The sequence below is a fragment of the Myotis yumanensis genome, unplaced genomic scaffold, assembly GCF_028538775.1.
Source record: "Myotis yumanensis isolate MYYU_CA2020_CCGP unplaced genomic scaffold, mMyoYum1.0.hap1 SCAF_16, whole genome shotgun sequence".
NCBI classification, from domain to species: Eukaryota; Metazoa; Chordata; class Mammalia; order Chiroptera; family Vespertilionidae; genus Myotis; species Myotis yumanensis.
This window is the reverse complement of record NW_027223767.1, coordinates 16766134-16787737: the sequence shown is the minus strand read 5'-3', so window position 1 is coordinate 16787737 and position 21604 is coordinate 16766134. Positions and strand designations below refer to the sequence as shown.

At 48.5% G+C, this 21604-nt stretch overlaps 2 protein-coding genes and 1 long non-coding RNA gene across 6 annotated transcripts in view; 1 reads left to right on the top strand and 2 right to left on the bottom strand.

Moving 5' to 3' along the window:
• The window catches only part of P2RX5 (purinergic receptor P2X 5), a 14171-nt gene extending 9637 nt beyond the window's left edge, over positions 1 to 4534 (bottom strand). For 2 of the 4 annotated variants that reach the window (XM_070393288.1, XM_070393291.1), the window contains exons 1-2: positions 4065 to 4534; positions 219 to 369 (exon numbers count right to left, since the gene is read on the bottom strand). In XM_070393288.1, the coding sequence (XP_070249389.1) occupies positions 219 to 369; positions 4065 to 4201 (288 nt within the window). In that variant the 5' untranslated portion in view covers positions 4202 to 4534. The remainder of the gene's footprint in view (positions 1 to 218; positions 370 to 4064) is intronic. The other 2 variants (XM_070393290.1, XM_070393289.1) reach the window with 2 other exon arrangements.
• On the top strand, positions 4368 to 21604 carry LOC138993867 (uncharacterized). Its single transcript, XR_011468350.1, has 3 exons — positions 4368 to 4621; positions 19884 to 20010; positions 21184 to 21604. It is a non-coding gene; the product is annotated as an uncharacterized lncRNA (long non-coding RNA).
• ITGAE (integrin subunit alpha E) overlaps positions 14337 to 21604 on the bottom strand; it is a 69717-nt gene continuing 62449 nt past the window's right edge. Inside the window, exons 29-31 of the mRNA XM_070393302.1 lie at positions 20534 to 20629; positions 15953 to 16063; positions 14337 to 15015 (exon numbers count right to left, since the gene is read on the bottom strand). Of these exons, the coding sequence (XP_070249403.1) occupies positions 14884 to 15015; positions 15953 to 16063; positions 20534 to 20629 (339 nt within the window). The 3' untranslated portion in view covers positions 14337 to 14883. The remainder of the gene's footprint in view (positions 15016 to 15952; positions 16064 to 20533; positions 20630 to 21604) is intronic.

The following is a 21604-nucleotide window of genomic DNA, read 5'->3' as shown; positions in this document are numbered from 1 at the left end:
CTTGGAAATTCTCTGAGCCCCGTTGGTCTCAACAGGCTCAGGGTTTGCTGGGAGTAGAACAGTTCCATGAGGCACAGAAAAGGAAGGAGGGCAGGAGTTGGACTTGGGGGGAGGATCTGCGTAGGATCTCTATGTACAAAGCCTGGCAGCTGTTCTGGGCCACGGGAGACAATGAATGGAGGTCCCTGGGTCCCAGCCCGGCCAGCCAGGGTGCAGACCTGGGGTGGGATGACGTAGTCAGCAACATCCCAGAGCCGCTCCCCCAGCTCCGAGGTGTTGGTGAAGATCACGCCCTTGACTTTGGTGATGATGCTGCTCTGCAGGGAGGTGTCGGTGTCTTGGTAACTCTTCTTCACTAGGAACACCCAACTGCGCAAGAGCCAACAAGGTGGGCATCAGCCCAGGGTGGGAGGGGCGGGGGCGGGCTTAGGCTCCACCCTGCCCACCAGCTCCTGGGCTGGGTCACAACTCCCACTGCTGCCTGGAGCCCCATCCTGCAAGCAGCAGAGGTGACAACCCCAGGTAATAGTGGGCTGCTCTCGGTGGGGCTCGGATGAAACCTGCTCACCCTGGAACTGGCTATAGGACCTCCAGCAAGCCACCGAGCTCGGGGTAACAGGGTAACAGCGCCTCCCTCCAGGTGTGAGGAGGGTTAAAGGTCATGGTGCATGACCTGAACCAATCATGGGGGGACCTCAAACCCAAAAGGGGCAGTCCATAAAATTCGAGAGCATGAAAAACTAGATAAGTTGGACTTTACCAAAATTAAGAACTTTTATGCATCAAAATACACTATCAAGAAAGTGAAAAGGTAATTCACAAGATGGGAGAAACATTTGTGAATTATATAACTAGTAAGGACCTAGAACCCAGAATATATAAAGTCTTATAACTCAACACACCAGAAGACAACCCAGTTTAAAAATGTGCCAAGGATATGAATAGACATTTCTCTAAAAAGATATACAAATAGCCAATAAGCACATGAAAAGATGCTTAACATCATTAGTCATTAGGGAAATGCAAATACAAACCACAACGAGATATCACTTCATGCCCAATAAAATGGCTATAATAAAAAGGAAAATAGCAAATGGTGAGAATGTGGAGAAACTGGTACTAGTGATAGGAATGTAAAATGGTGTAGCTGCTGTGGAAAACGGTTTGGCAGCTCCTCAAAAAGGTTACCTTATGACCCAGCAATGCTACTCCTAAGTGTAAACCCAAGAGAATTGAAAACATGTTTACACAAAAATGAGCACATGAATATTCTTAGCAGCATTATTCATAGTAGCCAAAAAGTAGAAAACAGTCCAAATGCCAATCAACCAATGAGTAGGTGAACAAAATGTGGTATATCCATACAATGGAATATCATTCAGTCATAAAAGGATTAAAGTACTGACACATGCTTCAACATGGATGAACCTTGAACACGTTATGCCAAATAAGTCAGACAAGGAAAAGCCACATAGGGTATGATTTGATTTTCTAAGAAATGGCCAGAATGGGCAAATATATAGAGGCAAAAAGTAGATTTGTGGTTGCCAAGGGATTAGGGGTAGGGGAGAATGATGACTGACTGGTAATAGATGCAGGTTTCTTTGCCCGGGGGGGGGGGGGGGGGGGGGGGGGGTGTGTGTGTGTGCCGGGGGAATGATAGAAATGTGCTGGAATTAGGTAGTAGTCATGGTTGTACAACACTGTGAATATACTAAAAACCATTTAATTGTATAATTTAAAATTATTAAAATGGTGGATTATATGCTATGTATATTTTACCTGAATTTAAAAATGACTTATAAAAAATTCTGTATTCTTAAAAAGTCGGCAGTGTCACAAAACACAGAGAAAGACTCAGGAACAATTCCAGATTGAAGGAGCCGAAGGAGACATGACAGTGAGTGCAAGGCGTGAGCACACATTATTGGGACAATTTACAAAAGGCCAATAGCTTAAACAGTATCATTTCTATGCTAATTTCCTACTTATACTTAGTTAAATAAGATAATTCCTTATTTTTAAGAAATATACAATGAAGTATATAGGAGCAAAGAGGGATTGTGTTTGCCATCTACTCAAACAGAAAATAATGCCTATATATATGGAGACAACACAAATGTAGTAAAATAACATTTGGAGAATCTAGTTAAGGGCATTTTAAAAGTATTTTTACTACTCTTGTAACTTTTCTATGTCTAAAATTATGTCAAAATACAAAAAAATATTTTTAAGAACTGAGATGGTGCATGTAAATTGCTTAGCACAGAAGAGTGCCTGGCACAGAGGAAGAACTCATTGAATATAACTCATCAGTTTATTGCTGGTGCTACTGTTAATATTAGAGACTGTGCAGGTTAATTGAACCCTGGGAAAGTTGGGGAAACTGAGGCCAGGAGAGGTTATGCAGTAGTGGTGTGGGATGCCCTGCACCTGCCAGGGTGCCAGTAAGGGTTCTCTGCATAACTGGGGTCATCTTCATCTCTGGGGGCAGAGCTGGCGTGTCTTGGGCCCTAGACTGGCCTGTCGCTAAGGAACTCTGAGAGGGCTGTGACCCTTGAGCCAACCAGCCATTTTGGAAGGGACACACTGGGCTCCACCTGGACAGAAACATCCAGCAAATACTCAAGGAACATTCATTCACTCATTCATTTCACACCCATTGTCCGAGTGGTTAGGACTCCATGGTCGGCAAACTGCGGCTCGAGAGCCACATGCAGCGGCTCTTTGGCCCCTTGAGTGTGGCTCTTCCTAAGCCTTAGGAGTACCCTAATTAAGTTAATAACAGTGTACCTACCTATATAGTTTAAGTTTAAAAAATTTGGCTCTCAAAAGAAATTTCAATTGTTGTACTGTTGATATTTGGCTCTGTTAACTAATGAGTTTGCCAACCACTGGGTTAGGTGATGCCAGGCCCCTTCCTCATGATCAGTGGTTCTCAACCTTGGCTGCACATTAGAATCACCTGGGAATCTTTTTAAAATCCTGATTTCTGGGCCTCATCCTCTGGAAATTCTGTTTCTTTGTTACGGGGTGAGGCCACAAATTAGTAACAAAGAAACAGAATTTCCGGAGGATGAGGCCCAGAAATCAGGATTTTAAAAAGATTCCCAGGTGATTCTAATGTGCAGCCAGGGTTGAGAACCACTGATCATGATGTTCCAGCCTGATGGGGAGTCAGACACAGACATTAAGCAAAGGAGCCTCCAAACAAGCATGTAATTACATTGTGGGGAATTGTGTGACATGTGGGAGGAAAGCAGAGGGAGTTGTGGGAGGTCCCAGGTCGGAAGGAGGAGCAGACACTGCCCAAGTGGAGGAGGAACGGCACCCCTGGCTGAGCAACAGCGAGTTCAAAGGCCCTCAGGCGGGAGACAGGAGGGCGAAGCTGGGGAAATGCCAGGTGGATCAGGGCCTCCTCCCGGAGTCAGGAAATGGGAGGGACAAACCGCATTCACTGGAGGAGTAGGAGAGGCGCACCTGCATCCCAGTCCTCCACGGTCGTGTCCTCCCTCCACCTGCCCCCTCCCTACTCAGGGGCGAGGGTGCCCGGCGGAGCCACCCCCAGGAGCTGCCCCTCTGCTGCTGGCACCAGCTTCTGCCAGGTGGGAGGGAGATGTGAGGGGCCCACTGGGCAGGTCCCCCAGCTGGACGCCGGGGAGGCCAGCCACGGTGGGGTGAGTTGACCAGAGGGACATGCCAGCCTCATGAGCGGCCCCCGCCGGAGGCTTGGCTCTGAGCTCAGTGATTATAAATAACCTCCCTGTGTGGGAGGCTCGGGGCGACAGCTGCAGCCCAGCCCCCTGCACCCTGGCCCCTTCCCACCGCCCAGCGCCGGGGGCTCCAGGCCTGGAGGAGGGAGCTGCCCCGGAAAGCCTCCTAGATCCCCTGCCGCGTCTTGTCACCTCCGGAGCCGGGGTCCCGGGAGGAGGGGGTCCCTCCTTACGCCCACCCTGACCCCCACCCCCACCCAGGGGACACTATGTGACCCAGGCCGATTCCCGACCCCGGGGAGGCCCCCGCCCCGCCCCGCCCCGCCCCGCTTCCCGCGGGCCCGCACTCACACCACCAGGTAGGTCAGGATGGAGACCTGCAGCAGCCGGTAGAGCAGGCCCACCTTCTTGTTCTTGGCGATGACATATTTCTCGGTCTTGTAGTCGAACAGCGACTGGTAGAGCCCCTTGCAGCTCGCCTGCCCCATGGCGCCGGCTCACCTGGGCCTGGGAACCGCGCCGCCACGCGCGCGTCTCATGGGAGCCGCCCGCTCCGCGCTGCGGCGCCGGAGCTGCGGGAGCGCAGGCCGCGGGTGACGCCTGGGGCTGGGCAGCCCTGCGGAGCGGGCGGGGGCGGCGGCGGCGCCGGGCGGGACGCGACCTTGCCGCCACCTCCTCTGGCCTGACACGGCGACACCAGCGGCTGGACCGTCCGGAGGCGCGCCGCGGGAGGCGTGAGGATCGCGGGGTGAGAGGGGGAGGGCTCTTCCGAAGCAAACCTCCCTCCCCCTCCTCCGCTCCGCAAGGAGTCCGCGGCTCCTCCCGGGGATGGATGGGGAAACGGAGGCCTGGAGGAGGGACCTGCTGCACAGGAAGCGGATGTGAAGAGGGAGAAAGAGCACGTGCAGGTAAACGCAACAGGTGTTTCTTGCTCCCGGGGAGAGCCCGGGTCCACCACAGGCTGGGAGAGAAGGAGGATTTGACGAACGCGCCTGCTCGTCACCCAGTGGGCGCTCCCGTGGCCGCTGTGGCCGGTTGTAACCCCCTCCCAGGGCGTCCGTCGCCCGGCAGGTCGCAGTGCCCGCAGCCTGCATCTCTGCACCCACCTGGGGCAGGTGGGCTGGGGTGGAGGCGCCGGCAACCAAGGCCCGGGATCATAAGGTACATCTGCAGAGAGGGCCTGTGCCAGCCGTTTGAAACGTCCCCAAAGCACGAGCTAGACTAGCCTAGGCCGCCAAGACTGCACCCTCGTGGCCCTGATTAACTGAGGGAGTGGGGCAGGGATGAGGGAGGCCACCGCAGAGAGGGGGGCCTGGGGAGCTCTCCCTTTGCGTGAGGAGCTGTGTGTGCTCATTTTCTGCCTCCTGCCATCCAACCAACCGGAACCCTGCCCCTCTCCCTAGCCTACACACACACACACACACACACACACACACACTGAGAGCTTCCTCTCCCCAGCCCGCCATGGGCTCTGAGAGTCGGAAGGAACCCTGAAGTCCACCAGGTATGGTCCTCTGTGGAAGGCAGAAGGCCTCCAGTTTCAGTGTAGACGAGAATCATTTGGGAGGAAAATGCAGATTCTGGGCCCTAATGTCTTTATTTGCTAAATAGAGCCTAGAAATCTGTATTTTGCTCTCAACTGACATTTTGGAAGCACAGATCCTTGTACCTTTTCATCTATTTCAACTCAAATGCCATTTCCTCAAAAAGGCTTGTTCTTATTACCACCCACCAAAAGGCGCCCCCCCCCCCCCCGTCACTTTCTCTCATTATCCTCTTGCTCCCTCAGAGCACGTCACTCTTGGCTATGATCTCCTTTATTTGTAGACTGCCCCCCCCCCCCCCCACACACACACACTAAGATCACATAGAGCTCCAGGAGGGTGGTCACCTCCCCTCTGGACAGCTCTGCATCCGCGCCCACTGCTGTGCCTGCCATACAATAGTTTAGGACGCATTTGTTGAGTGAACAAGCTCAGGCCCGATTCTTAAACAAGGGCAGGATTGGGAGCTGCCATGCCATCCCTGTCATGACGAGGATTTTAGAAGCTGAGGTCATCCTGGAGGAGAGGCTCGGGAACTGTCGCCAGGCTCCCCTCCGCGCTCTCCTGCAGCCTCTTCCTCAGCCCTCCCTCACATGGTTCTCCAGCACTGAGGAGTTGCCGCCTCAATGGAGTGACATGTATGAAGGTGCCCCCAAGCTGAGCCCAGGGCGGACGGTGGCCTTTCGGGATCTTGCGGTCTGGCCTGGAGAAGAGCTCAGGCTGGGCCCCCACGTTGCACGGGCAGCATGTACGATGGTGCCACATTGGGTCTCCGCTCCCCAAGGGAGTCCCAGGCTCGATGGTCTATTCTGCTGGGGGATCCCTCAGAGACCAGGCCTTCATTTTGCAGGTGGAGTAACTGAAGCCCCGGGCCACAGAGGAGAGCATATGACTAGCCCCAGTCCAGGGCACTCTTCCCTGTTCTTGCTGTGGCTTAAACCTTTACTGAGCACCTACTGTGTGCTGCTGGAGATGCTGAAAGGCCAGGCTCCCTGCCCTGTGGCTTGTTAACTACCCCTCTGGCCTTAGAGAAGGGGCTCTCATTTGCCCTCAAGTGTAGGCAGGCCCTCCTGAACCACCCCAGGCTTTAGAGACCCATGAGGGGTGGCCAGAGGGAAAGAGCTATTCTCAGGCTGGGCTAGATCCTCCTGGGCTCCCTCACAGCACAGCTTCTTAGACTACCAGGTCCAGATCCATTGGTGCATCATGATGTCAATTTATTGAGTTACCACCAACATATGGTGGGGGGGGGGGGGGGCGGGCGGGGGGAGAGAGAAACATCAGGGTGCATTTAAGAAAGTGAGGTTGGTCACGGTTTTGTGAAACTTGTTTGATGTATGAGTGTGTACAGTGACATCATTATGTGGAATATATTTCTGTGGGTCATGGTCAAAGCAACTTGAATAATACTTCTCACAAGTTGCAAACCCCCGTATCTGCAATCTACTTCCACGCGGCTGGGGCCAGCTCATCACCCCACAAGGTCAGGTCCAACATCCACTATGCCCACAGGAGAAGGGGCCTTTGCTTTTACATTTGCATTATTTAAAGTCCAAGGAAGAGATGTTCCTAAAACCAAATGAGATAATTCCCCATGAGAGAAAATTGCCAGCTGCTTTTGAGTGGTTTCTCCAGTTTCTACTAACCCCATCTCAACAGTCTCAGAGCCCGAGGCACTGTCTGAGGGACCTTCCCCACCATTACCATGGCGAGCACTCATCAGTACTTACCACTTGCCAAGCACTGACTCATTCAATCGTCACAGCCCTACATCACTGGTACAATTATCACCCTGATTTTCCCCTAAGAGGTTAGATGTGTCTGTGATCACACCACTAGTAAGCACCTAGATCCCCAGCTAAGCAGTTCTCTCTGTGCTCACTATGAACACGCTGCCTTAGTATCTTCTTTTAAAATGTTTTTATTGGCTTGAGAGTGGGAGAGAAACATCAATGTGAGAGATAAATATCTGCTGCACCCTGCGGGCCAAGGATCAAGCTCATAACCCAGGCATGTGCCTGACCAGGAATCAAACCGGTAACTTTTCAATTCATGGGATGATGCTCAAGCAACTGAGCCACTCCAGCTGGGCACAGTGCCTTAGTTTCCACGTCACCTAGCTGACTCACTCTGTGAACCCAGCCAGAGATGTAGCTGTCCCATCCATTTCACTGGGTGGAAGGAGGCTGAGGTCATCTGAGAAGCTGGACTAGTAGGTTATAAGCCATCAGTTGGACATCCCCCAAGGGCTCCATACTGCGAAAGGGTACAGGCTGGGCTGAGGGACTCCACCCCCGGAGTGCATGAATTTCATGCACTGGGCCTCTAGTTATGAAATAAACTTAGAAAGGGTGTTCCTCTCTTATCTGACTTGCTCCTAAGATTTGCCAACATTCTAAGTCTGTTGTTCTGTGTGGTTTGGATACACTTCGAGGGCCAACTAGGTGTGCTCTGGGTCCTGGGACAGTCCTAGTAAGAACCATGGTGGATCCTCCAGGGTCTCTACCCCTCCACCCCCTCTAAGAAACGTGCTGCAGATCTACTTGGGGGAAACAGACCCTGCTGCCTCTGACTCCAACCTTCCCCCCATACCATTCTGTTCCTTCTATGAATTTTATAGATTTCAAAGGAGGAAATATAGTGCAATGGGGTGAGCCTTTGGAGGCAGGAGAATCATAAGATCACTCCTTCAGTCCCCACTCTCTAGGGCAGTGGTTCTCAATCTTCTAATGCCACGACCCTCTAATACAGTTCCTCATGTTGTGGTGACACCCAACCATAAAATTATTTTCGTTGCTACTTCATAACTGTAATGTTGCTACTGTTATGAATTGTAATGTAAATATCTGATATGCAGGATGTATTTAGGCGACCCCCAAAAGGGTCACAACCCACAGGTTGAGAACCGCTGCTCTAGGGGATGAGAAGAAGTTTCCAAGAGGGAACATGTTGGTTGTAGGATAGTGGCCAATGGCATCATTGTGTTTCCATTAGCAGCTTGGAGGTGGCACTTGGTCACCCTGCATCCTCCAAAGACACACGAGTTCCTCCTTCAGCCCGTGAGGACTTCCCCTGGTACTAAAGCCTTCCCCTTAGCCTGAGAGCTAAAACTCAAAAAAGGTTCTCCAATAACTAAAGGAAGCAAATGAAGAACACAGAAACCCCATAACTCCCATCAAATACTGTGGTTCTTGGGATAGAGGTTCAGATGTTACTGACACAGTGACTGTGCCTCTATTTCCACCTTAAAGGAGGAGGGTTCATGCAAGGCCTGGAGGGAGGAACTGAGTCTGTTCCCGGCCACACAAGGAGGTCATCACAGGCCTTCGAGGACCAGGCACAGAGCCGCATTCTTCGCAGTCCTAAGTATCCTGGGTGGCCCAGAGGGACATGAGGGGGAAAGGCGAGGGGTGGAAAGGGTTTCACAAATTAGCCTTTAATTTTTCTTCTGCTCTGGCAGTCCTGCTACGATAAACACATTCCATTAATAGACATTACTGGTCCACTTAAGAAGTAGCAGATGCATTATTAATGTCATTTTGATACAGTTAACAGGAAAAAGAAAGGCTCCTCTCAGTGGACGCATTTCCAAGCCCATCAAAGCACCCATGACCCATCTTAATTGACGGGTTGTTACTCATTCCTTAGTTCTCACTCCACCAGGGGAAAAACTACTGAGGTTCCAAACACTTGAAGAGTAAAGATTGCTTCTCCACTGGCCTCTGAAAAGGATAAAGATTCAAATTCAGGCCAACCACACCCACAGAGTAGCAACCATGGACACCTCAGCGCAAGCTCACCTTGTTCTTCCTCCTGCTTCTTATAGTAGTTTCCTACGCAGACCTCGTGAAATTCCTCCCACCCATCCCCTCCTCTCCACTCTCAAGTTCACAGGACTGTGGTGGTAATGAAACAAGAATGAGCAGGAAATCTTCACATAAAACTGCAAGTGGTGTGGCCATAATTCCTGTACACAGTTCTGTAGATGCTCGTTTTCCATTGCGATTTCTGTCCCCACCTGCCCTTCAGCGACATGCCCCGGGACACACACGTGGCTCAGAGCCTGGCTCACCAGCTTTATCACATCCTTCCCTTCCCAGCCTCCGTGCCTTTGCACAGGCTGGTCTCCCCTCGGCCCTTCATGGCTTCGAGGCTCAGCTTACAAGGGTCTATCTCCATGAAAGCCTCCTGGGTCTCTTTTTCTAAATCTCCAAAGGACAGGATCTGTGTGATTTACAGTTACAGTTGGGTATGTATCTGATCTTTTGTTCAGGGCCATGAGGGCAGGAAAGGGCTTTACCACTCTGCCACAGGACCCTGAAGAAGGAAGTCAGGGAAGCCTGTAGAATAACAGGAGGAAGGGAGGGAGGGAAAGAGGACGGAGATGGGAAGGGGAAGGAGGAGAGGAAGGAAGGGAGGATGGATTGATTTCTGATCACCCTACCTCTGCCACTAGCCTGAATATTTAAAGTGTCTGGGGTAGGGTGACTGAGCCTTTATTTTTGCAAGTATCCTATATAATAAAAGGCTAATATGCAAATTGACCCAACGGCGGAATGGCTGGTCACTGTGATGCACACTGACTGCCCCCTAGTGGTCAGTGTGCTTCCGCAGGGGGAGCGCTACTCAGCCAGAAACTGCATTCAAAGCTGGCAAGCGCAGCAGTGGTGGTGGGAGCCTCTCCCGCCTTTGTGGCGGCACTAAGGACCCCTAAGGGGATGTCCACCTGCCAGCTTAGGCCCACTAACCACAGCAGGTGGACATCCCCAAGGGGTCCCGGATTGCGAGAAGTTGCAGGCCTGGCTGAGAGACACCCCCCCTTCCAGTGCACAGATGTTGTGTACCGGGCCCCTCTAGTCCTATCTCATAAAAGCCTAATATGCAAATCGACTAACGGGGGGGGGGGGGGCGGACCAGTAGGTGGGGAGGGAGGGGGCAGGACCAGCAAGCAGGTGACGCCAGGCTAGCCAAGGCAGGTGGCAGCGGGCAGAGGGAGGGGATGGCTATGCGGGGGGGGGGGGGGGGGGGGGGGGGGGGAGACAGCATGGGGGGTAGGGCCAGCCGCCCAGCAGCCAGTGCTGTCTCCTGACAGACCCACCGGTCACCTCCCGCAGAGGCCAGACTGCGGCTTAGACCTGCTCCCCTCTACACCATCAGTCGGACATTCCCCAGGGGCTCCTGGACTGTGAGAGGGCGCAGGCTGGGCTAGGGACCTCCCCGCCCAGTGCACGAAAATTCGTGCACTGGGCCTCTAGTATTCATAAAGATTTCAAGAGATAATTCTACCAGAGAATGAAGTTAAATTTGTCACCTGAAGCAGCTTCTTAGTCACCAAGACTTCAAGCATAATCTCATAGCTAGCATCTCACAGGGTGTGGCTCGTGCATCAGTCACCTCATGTGCTTGCCAAAACAGTAGGTGCCCGGGCCCAGGCCAGGCTTGAGCATCAGTGTCTTTAGTGTGTGAGGCCAGGGAACCTGAAGAGCTCAGCTCCGCTCTGACTCTTCTGCCCAGCGAAGCCTGAGAACCACCACACTCCACGTCAGCTCCGCCTTGCCCCGTGTGTAATACGGGTTCTGTGGAAAAGCTATGAGACCTGGAGATCCAAAAATTTCCTACTGGAAGACGGCTCTGCCTTATACCCAGCCCTGTGGCCTTGGCAAGTGGTTTCCTCTCTATAAAACAGAGGGAATACTGCCTGGAGTGACCAAGATCTGCTGCAAAAGTACAAAGTCCAGGCAGGACACGAGCTTTTATTAAATGGACCTGAGTATGTAGACAAGGAAGTCTGTGAAACTGGACGGAAAAAATGTTCCTTCTTTGGTTTACTACCCTTTAACTGAAACTTAACATTTCCTCAATTAAAAGTGTAGGCAACAAACCATCATAGGATTAGCAGTATCTATATTTAACATCAATAGAAATTCAGGAATTTTCCCATCACCTTACAGGTAAATACTTCAAAACACACTTAAAGGTCATCATGATTTGAAAGCAGCATAGTTAATAGACTTTCTACTTAGTGCAGTAATGAAGAAGCACATGTATCTCCATATCATAATTTTTTTAATATTCTGGTCATCGTGTTCAATATAATTGGTTCTTTGTAAACTTCCATATATTTAAAAACAAGCTGATGGATGACTAGATGGGAAAATAGGCGATAAAGCAAGCATAGTAAAATGTTAATGGAAGAAACCAGGTGGTGGGTAGACAGGTCTTCACTGTAAAATTCGACTCTTCTGTATATTTGGACGTTTTCATAGCACAATGTTGGGAAATCATGAGAAGGGCTCCCTAGGCTTCACCAGACCACCAAAGCAGCCTATGGCACACACATGAGTTAGAAACCCCTCACTTAGAGGTACGAGTGGCCCTAACAAGCTAACCAGTCCACCAGGAGCCTTCATCCAGGATGCAAAGAGCCCCAAGCCACAGTGTGGAATTCCAGAAATTAGGCTGGTAGCCTTCTCCTAGGCTAGGAAAGCTAGCAGAACCCACATGGGCGTGTTTTCTCCCTCCAACATTGCAACCTTAGTCGCAGACTTCAGGGCTCTAGAGGAAAGATTCCCCAGGGTAGGATGCTAACCAGAGCCTGAGAACACCTGCCAGAGCTCTGGGCAGGGCTGCCCAGGCCCTGGACACAAACCACACCCACTGCTTCCTCATGCCCACCAGCACATCTGCCAGAATCCCCCATCCTGGAGGGCACATTGCTCTCAGATTCTACTTAGGCCAAATCCCTTACTTGCCCAGAGGCTCTGAAGTTCAAAAGGAAAAATGCACTTCTACGCCAGATGACACAGTTCAGAAAGAGCTGAGAAAAAGCCAAAGCCACATTTTAACTGGACAAGAAAGAAAAAGTAAAGCCCCAAGCAAAAAAATTGTCATCTTATTTCATAGGAAGGTACACAGTCTCGCTGTGAATCAAAGCTATGATCATATACCCATTAAAAAACAAGCAAAGTGAAACGGAGGTCCCAGGACATGTTCTTGTGGCTGATACCTATCTTCTGTGGTTTGGTCCTTCTGGAAAGCTTTTTGGCACAGCATAGCGATTACAAAAATATCTTTCAGTCCACTTTTGGAAAAAGCTGAAAGGGCTTCTTTACAAATGGTAAAGAGCTACACAAATTTATTAATTCCACATAGACATGTTAACCCACGGTACTACCTCTCCCTATCCCACTCTCACCCAGCATTTTTTTCTGAAATCATTCCTTGAAAAAGATCACAAATAGCAGAATATATGATCCTAAAAAAAAAAAAAAAAAAAGTGTTGTGTGTGTATGTGTGTGTACTAGAGGCCTAAAGGCCTGGTGCATGAAAATTCATGCACGGGGGGGGTGGGGTGGGGGGGAGGGGTCCCTCAGCCTGGCCTGCGCCCTCTCGCAGTCCAGGACCTCTCGGGGGATGTCCACTGACAGCATAGGCCAGCTCCTTGGTGGGCCTAAGCTGTCAGTTGGACATTCTTAGCACTGTGGTGGAGGCTCCTGCCACCACAGCCATCAGCCCGGCTTATGGCTGAGCGGAGCTCCTCCTGTGGAAGCGCACTGACCACCAGGGGGCTGCTCCTGTGTTGAGCGGTTCCCCCCTGCTGGTCAGTCTGTGTCATAACAACCGGTTGTTCCCAATCATTCTGCTGTTAGGGTCAATTTGCATATTATCCTTTTATTATATAGGATACATATACACACACTTCAGTTGACTTTTTTTAACCGTGTGAGTCCCAGGGGGTATTGAAAAAACACTGTCGAAGAATCCCAAACAGTGCAACCGCGCTTTCTCTAAATGAGTACGAAAAGACCCAAACAGCGTGATAGCGCTTGTTTTATTTTATGTCGAGAAATACCAAGCAGCGCGATTGCGCTGCTTGGGACTCAAATGGATATTAATTAAAAGGAGCTGTGTGATGTACTTGCGTCAGTAAATCTGAGCGTGCGACTTCGACAATCGGTAATGAACCGTCAGCTGTCCACAATGTTCGAAATGTGCTGGGTTTTCTCGACATAAAATCTCAGCAGCGCAATCGCGCTGCTTGGGACTCAAACGGTTAAAATATATTTTTATTCATTTTTTACAGAGAGGAAGGGAGAGGAATAGAGAGTTAGAAACATCAATGAGAGAGAAACATCAATCAGCTGCCTCCTGCACACCCCCCACTGGGGAAGTGCCCACAACCAAGGTACATGCCCCTGACCGGAATTGAACCTGGGACCCGTCAGTCCGCAGGCTGACGCTCTATCCACTAAGCCAAATCGGTCAGGGCAACTTGACCTTTTCTTAAATCCTCACCCCGTAGGACATGATTAGAGAGAGAAAGAGGGAGAGAGGGCAGGAGGGAGGGAGAAACTTCCCAAAGGGGCTGGGGCCGAGGACAGGCTGTGAGGCAGGCAGAGGAGGGTATGCAAAGCTCCCATTAAAGTCTGGCAGAGTAGCCAGGCCAATGTGACTCAGTGTTTGAGCGTTAACCTATGAACCAGGAGGTCATGGTTCGATTCCCAGTCAGGGCATTTGCCTAGGTTGCAGGCTTGATCCCTAGTAGGGGTCATGCAGGAGGCAGCCGATCAATGCTTCTCTCTCATCATCGATGTTTCTATCTCTCTCTTCCTTTTCCTTCCACCCTCAAATCAATAAAAACATATTTTAAAAAATAGAATAGCCCTAGCCGGTTTGGCTCAGTGGTCAGAGCGTTGGCCTGCGGACTGAAAGGTCCCCGGTTCGATTCTGGCCAAGGGCACGTGCCCAGGTTGCGGGCTTGGTCCCCAATAGGGGCCATGCAGAAGGCAGCCAATCAGTGATTCTCTCTCATCATTGATGTTTCTATCTCTTCATCCCTCTCCCCTCCTCTCTTAAATCAATAAAGAAATATATTTAATGCCCTAACCGGTTTAGCTCAGTGGATAGAGCCTCGGCCTGTGGACTGAAAGGTCCCAGGTTCGATTCTGGTCAAGGGCATGTACCTTGGTTGTGGGGCACATCCCCAGTAGGAGGTGTGCAGGAGGCAGCTGATCAATGTTTCTCTCTCATCGATGTTTCTAACTCTCTATCCCTCTCCCTTCCTCTCTGTAAAAAATCAATAAAATATTTTTTTTTAAATGAAGCTACAGAATAAAATCCTAGTCTTGTCTTTGCCTCTCCTCCTAGTGCCTGTTTTGATGACTTTTGTTTTTATACTTTTTACATTTGTTCTGGGAGGCTTTTTGTGGCCTGATTTGAAATAACAGGCAAGAGCTGAGGATGTTGAAATACCAGAGTAGGAACCGCTTTTAACCACTGTCCCTGCAGGATGAACTTCATAGCACACTATTTTGGAGACATCAACAATAATGACGAGAAAAACGCATTCTTACACAAAGTTGAGAAATGCTATATAATTTCTTGGGAGGAAAAAAGAATTACAAAGTATATTATATGTGTATATTAAAAACGCTTCTGTAAAGAAAACAGTTTAACACCATTTAACACCAAATCTTTCCCAAGTTCATTTTTGCACATGCAGAGGCACTTTTGGGACGATGTGTTATTGAAAAACAATATTGTATTGACAATTTGTCAGATCCTGCCCTGCATCCTCATACAAGACCAGGTCATCAGTACGACACGAAGTCTCCAGGAGTTGAGGACTAGCTGACAATCTCTCCCAGTGGACGAGGAGGGTGGTCCTCACCTTCTGCGAGCTGATTCTCTGATTTCAGCTGGGCCTTCCTTATGCTCTCCAAGTTCAGTTGTCGATATTTTCTTTTAAAAAAGCCACACTAAAACAAAGGGGGGAGCCCAATTTCAGACCAAAGATGCCCATCTGTCCCAGAAAACCATTTACCTGCTGGTTGTTGCCAAAAGAGCCCTTACATTCCTTGACTTCTCAGGCTCCCTCTGAATCTCTCCCAGTTCACCGTCTTCCAAGACCTGTCCTAAACACTGCCTTTCCACAGCCTTCCTGGTGCTCACTCCCGTAGGAAGTGACTTTCGAACTTTCTCTGAAACCACGGAGCTCTTTAACCTTTTTAACTTTTAATTGTGCAAAGTATTATAGTTTTGGCTGTACCGGATCTTATTTATGTAAAAGTACTCAGCCCACTCTGCTGAGGTAGATGATCAAGTACGGTGTCCTACAGCAAGGAACGCACAATCTAGTAGAAAGAGAAGTAATTAACACACAGAGCCACTTCTGGATTTCCAGCAGGGAGCTCACAGGAAAAGCTACACCTCAGCTCAGAGGACTCCAGAGTCCCTGGGCTGGGTTTTAAGGGAAGAGTGTGAGCAAGGTGAAAACGTGAAAAACAGCCTGGGGCTGGGGTGGATAGCTTGACTGCCAGCACAGACACAAGCCTATTTAGTTCAACTCTGGAGACAAAAGCAAGACTTAGGGTGAGCTGGTAGAAGCCAGGGAGTGAGAATCTTGAACAGCAGAAAAAGTTTGAATATTAAAAGAGGGGAAGGGAAGGAAAGGATTTAAACAGGGAACAACCATCAAATCTGTTTCAGGAAAATCTCTCTTTACTCCAATACTTCAATTCGGTTTTTATTTTTTTCAGACAGAAACTGTCTTACTCATTTGCCTACACAGATGTGTGGTGGAAGGAAGAGGGTAAAGTGGCCACACAGCCAGGCAGCTGTTCTAAGTCAGGGGCTGGTTGTCCCAGAAAGTACTGTGCCCAACCCCAGGGCCTGTAAAAACACAATAGAACTGACCTTGAATAGCACGACTATAATCACTATCAAAACCAGAAAGCCAGCGACACTGCTTCCGATGATGAGAGGCAAAGGAAGGTACCCCTCCTCTTTCAGGAAGATGACCGTGATCTAGAACAAGACAAAGTTGTGTCAGGTAAAGCAAATGAGAAAAAGTGCCACACATTATTTTAAGGAGCAAAATATGAGTAGAAGCTTACAGTGCTGGGACAGAAAACCTGAACTACGCCCTAGCCCAGCCCTGGGCAAACTACGGCTCGCGGGCCGAATCCGGCCCGTTTGAAATGAATAAAACTAAAAAAAAAAAGACCGTACCCTTTTATGTAATGATGTTTACTTTGAATTTATATTAGTTCACACAAACACTCCATCCATGCTTTTGTTCCAGCCCTCCGGTCCAGTTTAAGAACCCATTGTGGCCCTCGAGTCAAAAAGTTTGCCCACCCCTGCCCTAGCCGGTTTGGCTCAGTGGATAGAATGACAACCTGCAGACAGACGGGTCCCGGGTTCGATTCTGGTCAAGGGCACGTATCTTGGTTGCAGGCTCCTCCCCACCCCGGGCCCTGTTTGGGGCTCGTGTAGGAGGCAACCAATCGATGTGTTTCTCTCACATGAATATTGCTCTTTGTCTTTCCCTCTCTCTTCCACTCTCTCTAAAAATCAATGGAAAAAATATCCTTGAATGAGGATTTAAAAAAAAAAAAGGAAAGAAAAGCTGAACTATAATTGATGAACTGCTGGAGGCTCAGTGTGGACAACTCTGAGAGTTAAAAACACCAGGAAACCCAGTCATAGGGGCCCCCACCACATTGAGATTTACCCCCAGGAGCTTGACCAGGTTCCCACAGTAAATACTGGAGAAAAATCTCTTGGCTTCCCAACAGGAAATATGCCATTTTGAAATACACCAGAGCACTCTGTTCTTTTTTTAAGCAACATTACTCATGTTTGATAATTTATTGATCTTTAGAGAGGAAGGGAAAGGGGGGGAGAGAGAGAAACATCAATGTGAGAGCAGAACATCGGCTCACTAACAGACTGAGACCTACTTATAGGATGATATACACTTACCTTCCCCCCATACCTCACCACATTACTAAAGGCCTATTTATAGCAGTTCCTAAAGGCAAAAAACACAACTTGAAGAGACAGAGCAAGCATGAGAACTAGACATAGCAAGGATGTTAGAATTATCAGACGGGGAATTTAAGACAACTATGATCAATATGCTAAGGCCTCTAATGGATAAAGCAGACAGCACGTAAGAACAAAGATAAAGAACAGATGGGCAATGGAAGTGGAACAGTGGAAATCCCAAGAACCAAAAAGAAATGCTCAAGATAAAACACTGTAACAAAAATGAAGAATGCCTTTGATGGCTCATTTGTAGACAGAACTTGGCTGAGCAAAGAATCTCTGAGCTAGATAATCAATAGAATCCTCAAAAAGCCAACAGAACAAAAACTGAAGGGAAAAAAAAGAGCACAGTAACATGATCTAATGACCAAAATACTTTATAGAAACTATTTTGATTTGTAATGCAGGAATAGAGCTAAGTCTGTCAGGAGACTGTGACCTTCTGTTAAGGATTCTCTGCCAGTTTAACAGAGGGTCCCATGGCAGTGAGGTCTTCAGGCTTTAAAGACTGACCGAAAATTAAGATTCTACACCCAGCTATGCCATTATACATCCTTGATCCCCAAGCTTCACCTTCAAAATGATGACTTTTTTGTAAATGATCTTCCAGCTCTGTTTTTTTTTATATATATATTTTATTGACTTATTACAGAGGAAGGGAGAGGAATAGTTAGAAACATCGATGAGAGAGAAATATTAATCAGCTACCTCCTGCACACCCCCTACTGGGGATGTGCCCAAAACCAAGGTACATGCCCTTGACCGGAATCGAACCTGTGACCCTTCAGCCTGTAGGCCGATGCTTTATCCACTGAGCCGGACTGGTTAAGGCATTCCAGCTCTGTTCTGACAGCTCTTTTTGAGCTTCCACAAATCCCTAAAGTCTGATAATACACTTTCCCTCACCCGAAATATAAGACAAACACACTGTTCTGCTCCTCACCAGACTAAAGTATATGTTACTTTGAGACGGGAAAATAATGCAAAACAGCACCCATGTGTACAACCTGTAGAGCTCTTCCTATAGCAGCCGTCCCCAGCATTACTGTCTCAACTTCAGAGTCTAAGCTGTCTTTTCACAAAGAAGACTCAGCTGGGAGCTTAGGGGATGTGCTTCCCAAGTGAGACACAGATAGGAACATCCCAAGTTGTGGCCAGCATACACACCACACATCATGGTCCCAGGACTTAAGTGGGGCCCCAAGGGCCAGCCAAGCTTCTCTGCCTGGCCCCAGCCAGGTAGCTCAGTTGTTTGGAGCAACATCCCATGCACCGAAAGGCTGCGGGTTCCATTATCGGTCAGGGCACAGATGGAGGCAACAGATTGATGTCTCTCTCTCTCTCTTTCTCCCTCTAAAATCAATTTTTTTAAAAACCATATAAAACAAACAGACAAACAGGAAAAAAAAAAAAAAAAACAGCTTTGCCTGCCCAAAACAGTGAGCTCCTTTCACACAAATGTTTAAGCACCCAGGTCAGCAATGCTTCGGAGAGAAATTCTGTATGGGGGGTGGAAGGCTGGACAAATTTATCTGTGAGGCCTCTTCCTGTTGAGCTACAGATGGTGGATACTTCCTAGGGCTGACCCTCCAGGCACTAAATACACAGCCGACCTTACAAGGATTAGGTTCTAGGCCTTGACAGTTAGGGGGGAACAAAGCAACAGGGAGGGAGGAAGACCAGGAAGGGAGCTTGTTTTTTCTTCTGTGGAAGTGAAGGGGGCAAGGACAAGGAAAGTGATGAAAGGAAGCCCCAAGGTGACAGTGGTTTACCAGACCAGAACTGAGTGGAAGAAACGCTCCTATTTCTCAAAGTCTCTTCCCTTTCTCCGCTCCCAACCCCACAGGTTTCCAACGTGCCCCAGGGCTGCCCGGTGAAGGTGAAGGGGGAAGCAGGACACAGGACACCACTGCTTGTAGCAAATATCGATGGGGGTCTCCTCCACAGCCATTCTCTCCTTTCAGATTTTGTTCAGAAACCATGACTGGTCTAAGCTCATCAAGACAAAGCCTGGTTGCCCCCTTTGCCAAGGAGACAGAGGAGCCAGACCACTGCCCCTGGTCTGCCTCCCTCCTTTTATGGTACCCGCAGCTGACATGCACTTGGATATGCTGCTACTTATACTCATAGATTCACTGTAAGTCAGGTGCTTATTGTCAGGAACTAGTTAATACTTTGCTTAGGGTATCAAATTTAAAGAAAATAATTATAATGAATCTATACTGTAGAATAAAAATATCAGTAAGAGGAGCAAGTACCTAAATAATTTAAGAATATGCATATCAGCCAAACCGGTTTGGCTCAGAGGATAGAGCATCGGCCTGCGGACTGAAAGGTCCCAGGTTCGATTCCGGTCAAGGGCATGTACCTTGGTTGCGGGCACATCCCCAGTAGGAGGTGTGCAGGAGGCAGCTGGTCGATGTTTCTCTCTCATCGATGTTTCTAACTCTCTGTTCCTCTCCCTTCCTCTCTGTAAAAAAATATATTTAAAAAAAAAAAAAAAAAAAGAATATGCATATCAGAAATTGTTAACATAACCTCCCTTTGGGAAGAGGAAGTTGGGGTGTGGGAAGAGGGGAAGTAAAGGAACCATCATTTTTCATTTGGTATCTTTCTATAAGGCTTGGATTTTCTTCTAAGCATTATTGGATTTTTTTTTTTTTAATCTGGGCAATGGGATAATGGGGCACTTCTCTTTCTTTGTATCATTTTCTGTATTAGAAATGCCTAAAAATAAAGGGAAATGTTATTCCTGACACGTCTAGAGAACTGTTCCTTTCTCTTCCTCCTCCAGAAAGAAAATCAGAGGACCCAATATTTAGCAATCCAGTCTCACTCTCTTAACATTCCTTCTAATAATGAATCATGCCTAACTACAGAGCTCACAGATGGAGCATCTCGAAAGCCAGCAGCACATCTAGGTGAGTGTCAACAAGAATGACAGCTCAGGGGAGCACACACTCCATTTGGCCCACAGATCACAGACATCCATTTGACCTGTGGTCAGACTTCAGCAGAACAAACCCCAGGAGTTCCAGCACTGAGTCTAAGACCTGTCAAAGAAGTATGCACTCGGAGTATTGTAACTGGTTAATATTATCATTAAACTCTGACATTACACACTAGAGAGTTCATGCCTACAAACAATCATTTCTCACTTTGGGAAAAAAATTTTAAATACCTTTTCAAATCAAAGCATATGTAGCTTATGGTTCCAGCTTAGTTATTTCAGTTTAGACAACCTCAGCTTAAGCCTCTTATGTAATTGCCTCATTTCACAGATGGAAAAATTGAGGCAGAAGCTGACTAGCTCAAGGTCACAGAGGCAGTTGGTGGCAGAGTCAAGATCGGAGGTGATAAGACTGAAAACAGGAACAGGGCCACAGCAGAGTGCACTACGGCTGAGCAGTTCTCCTAGGACACCACCCCGAAGACAGGGCTTACCTTAGTTCTGTGGTTCTCTGCATTCAGACCCTCATACAGAGATTTGTTGAAAGAAATTTCACCAAGGATCTGCAGTTCAGTTACATCTCTTAGGAACTACAAGGGGAGAGGGGGAGAAAACATGTTTTAGATATGGACTTACTGTGTCTGTACAGCATTCACCATCCTTCCTGTTATGTGTTCCATCCTATGTATTCCTTAGATTAATGAGCTCAGCAACCACAAAGTTACCCAAGCAAAAAACCTGTGGTTATTCCACAACTTTCCCCTTTACCTCATGTCACACCCTCACCCACCCCGCCCAAGTCAGTTTTCTTGACCATTTTTTCATTCATTCATTCATTCATTCATTCATTCATTGGTTAATCCTCACCCGAAGGTATCTTTCCCATTGATTATTAGAGAGTAGAAGGGAATGAAGGAGGTGTGGGAGGGAAAGAGAGGGAGGAAGGGGGAGAAGGAGAGAAACATTAATGTGAGAGAGACTGGGGCTTGGGATTGGACCTGCAACCCAGGTATGTGCCCCTGACCAGGAATCGAACCTGCCACCCTTTGGTGCATGGGCTCTATGCACTGAGCCACACTGGCCAGGGCCCTTTTTCCTTTTTTGAGCCTCTCTTGCACCTGTCCCTTTGCCTCCATTCCCATAGCTATTTCTTCAGTTCAGATCTCATCAGTCATCTGGATCACTGCAAGACGTTACACTGGGTCGTAGTTCCCACTTTTGAATGAGTATTCAAGGAAGGCCTCTCCAAGAAGGTTACGTGTGAGCTAAATACAAGAAACCCCACACATGAAGATCTGGGAGAAGAACACTGTCACGGAGAAGGAATAGCAAGTACAAAGGGCCTGTGGCCAGAACAATATGGAACAATATGGAGGCACAGAAAGGACAGAACAGCTGGAGCATAAGAAGCTGGGCAGAGGAGAGTACGAGGAGATGAAGTCAAGAAGAAATCAGAGACCAGATCACGCAGGGCCTTGCAGACTACTGAAAAGGTATGAATTTTAGGACAAATGTATTAAAAAGCACAAAGTTTGTTTTTAAAAGGTAGCTGTTCCCCTAGCCAG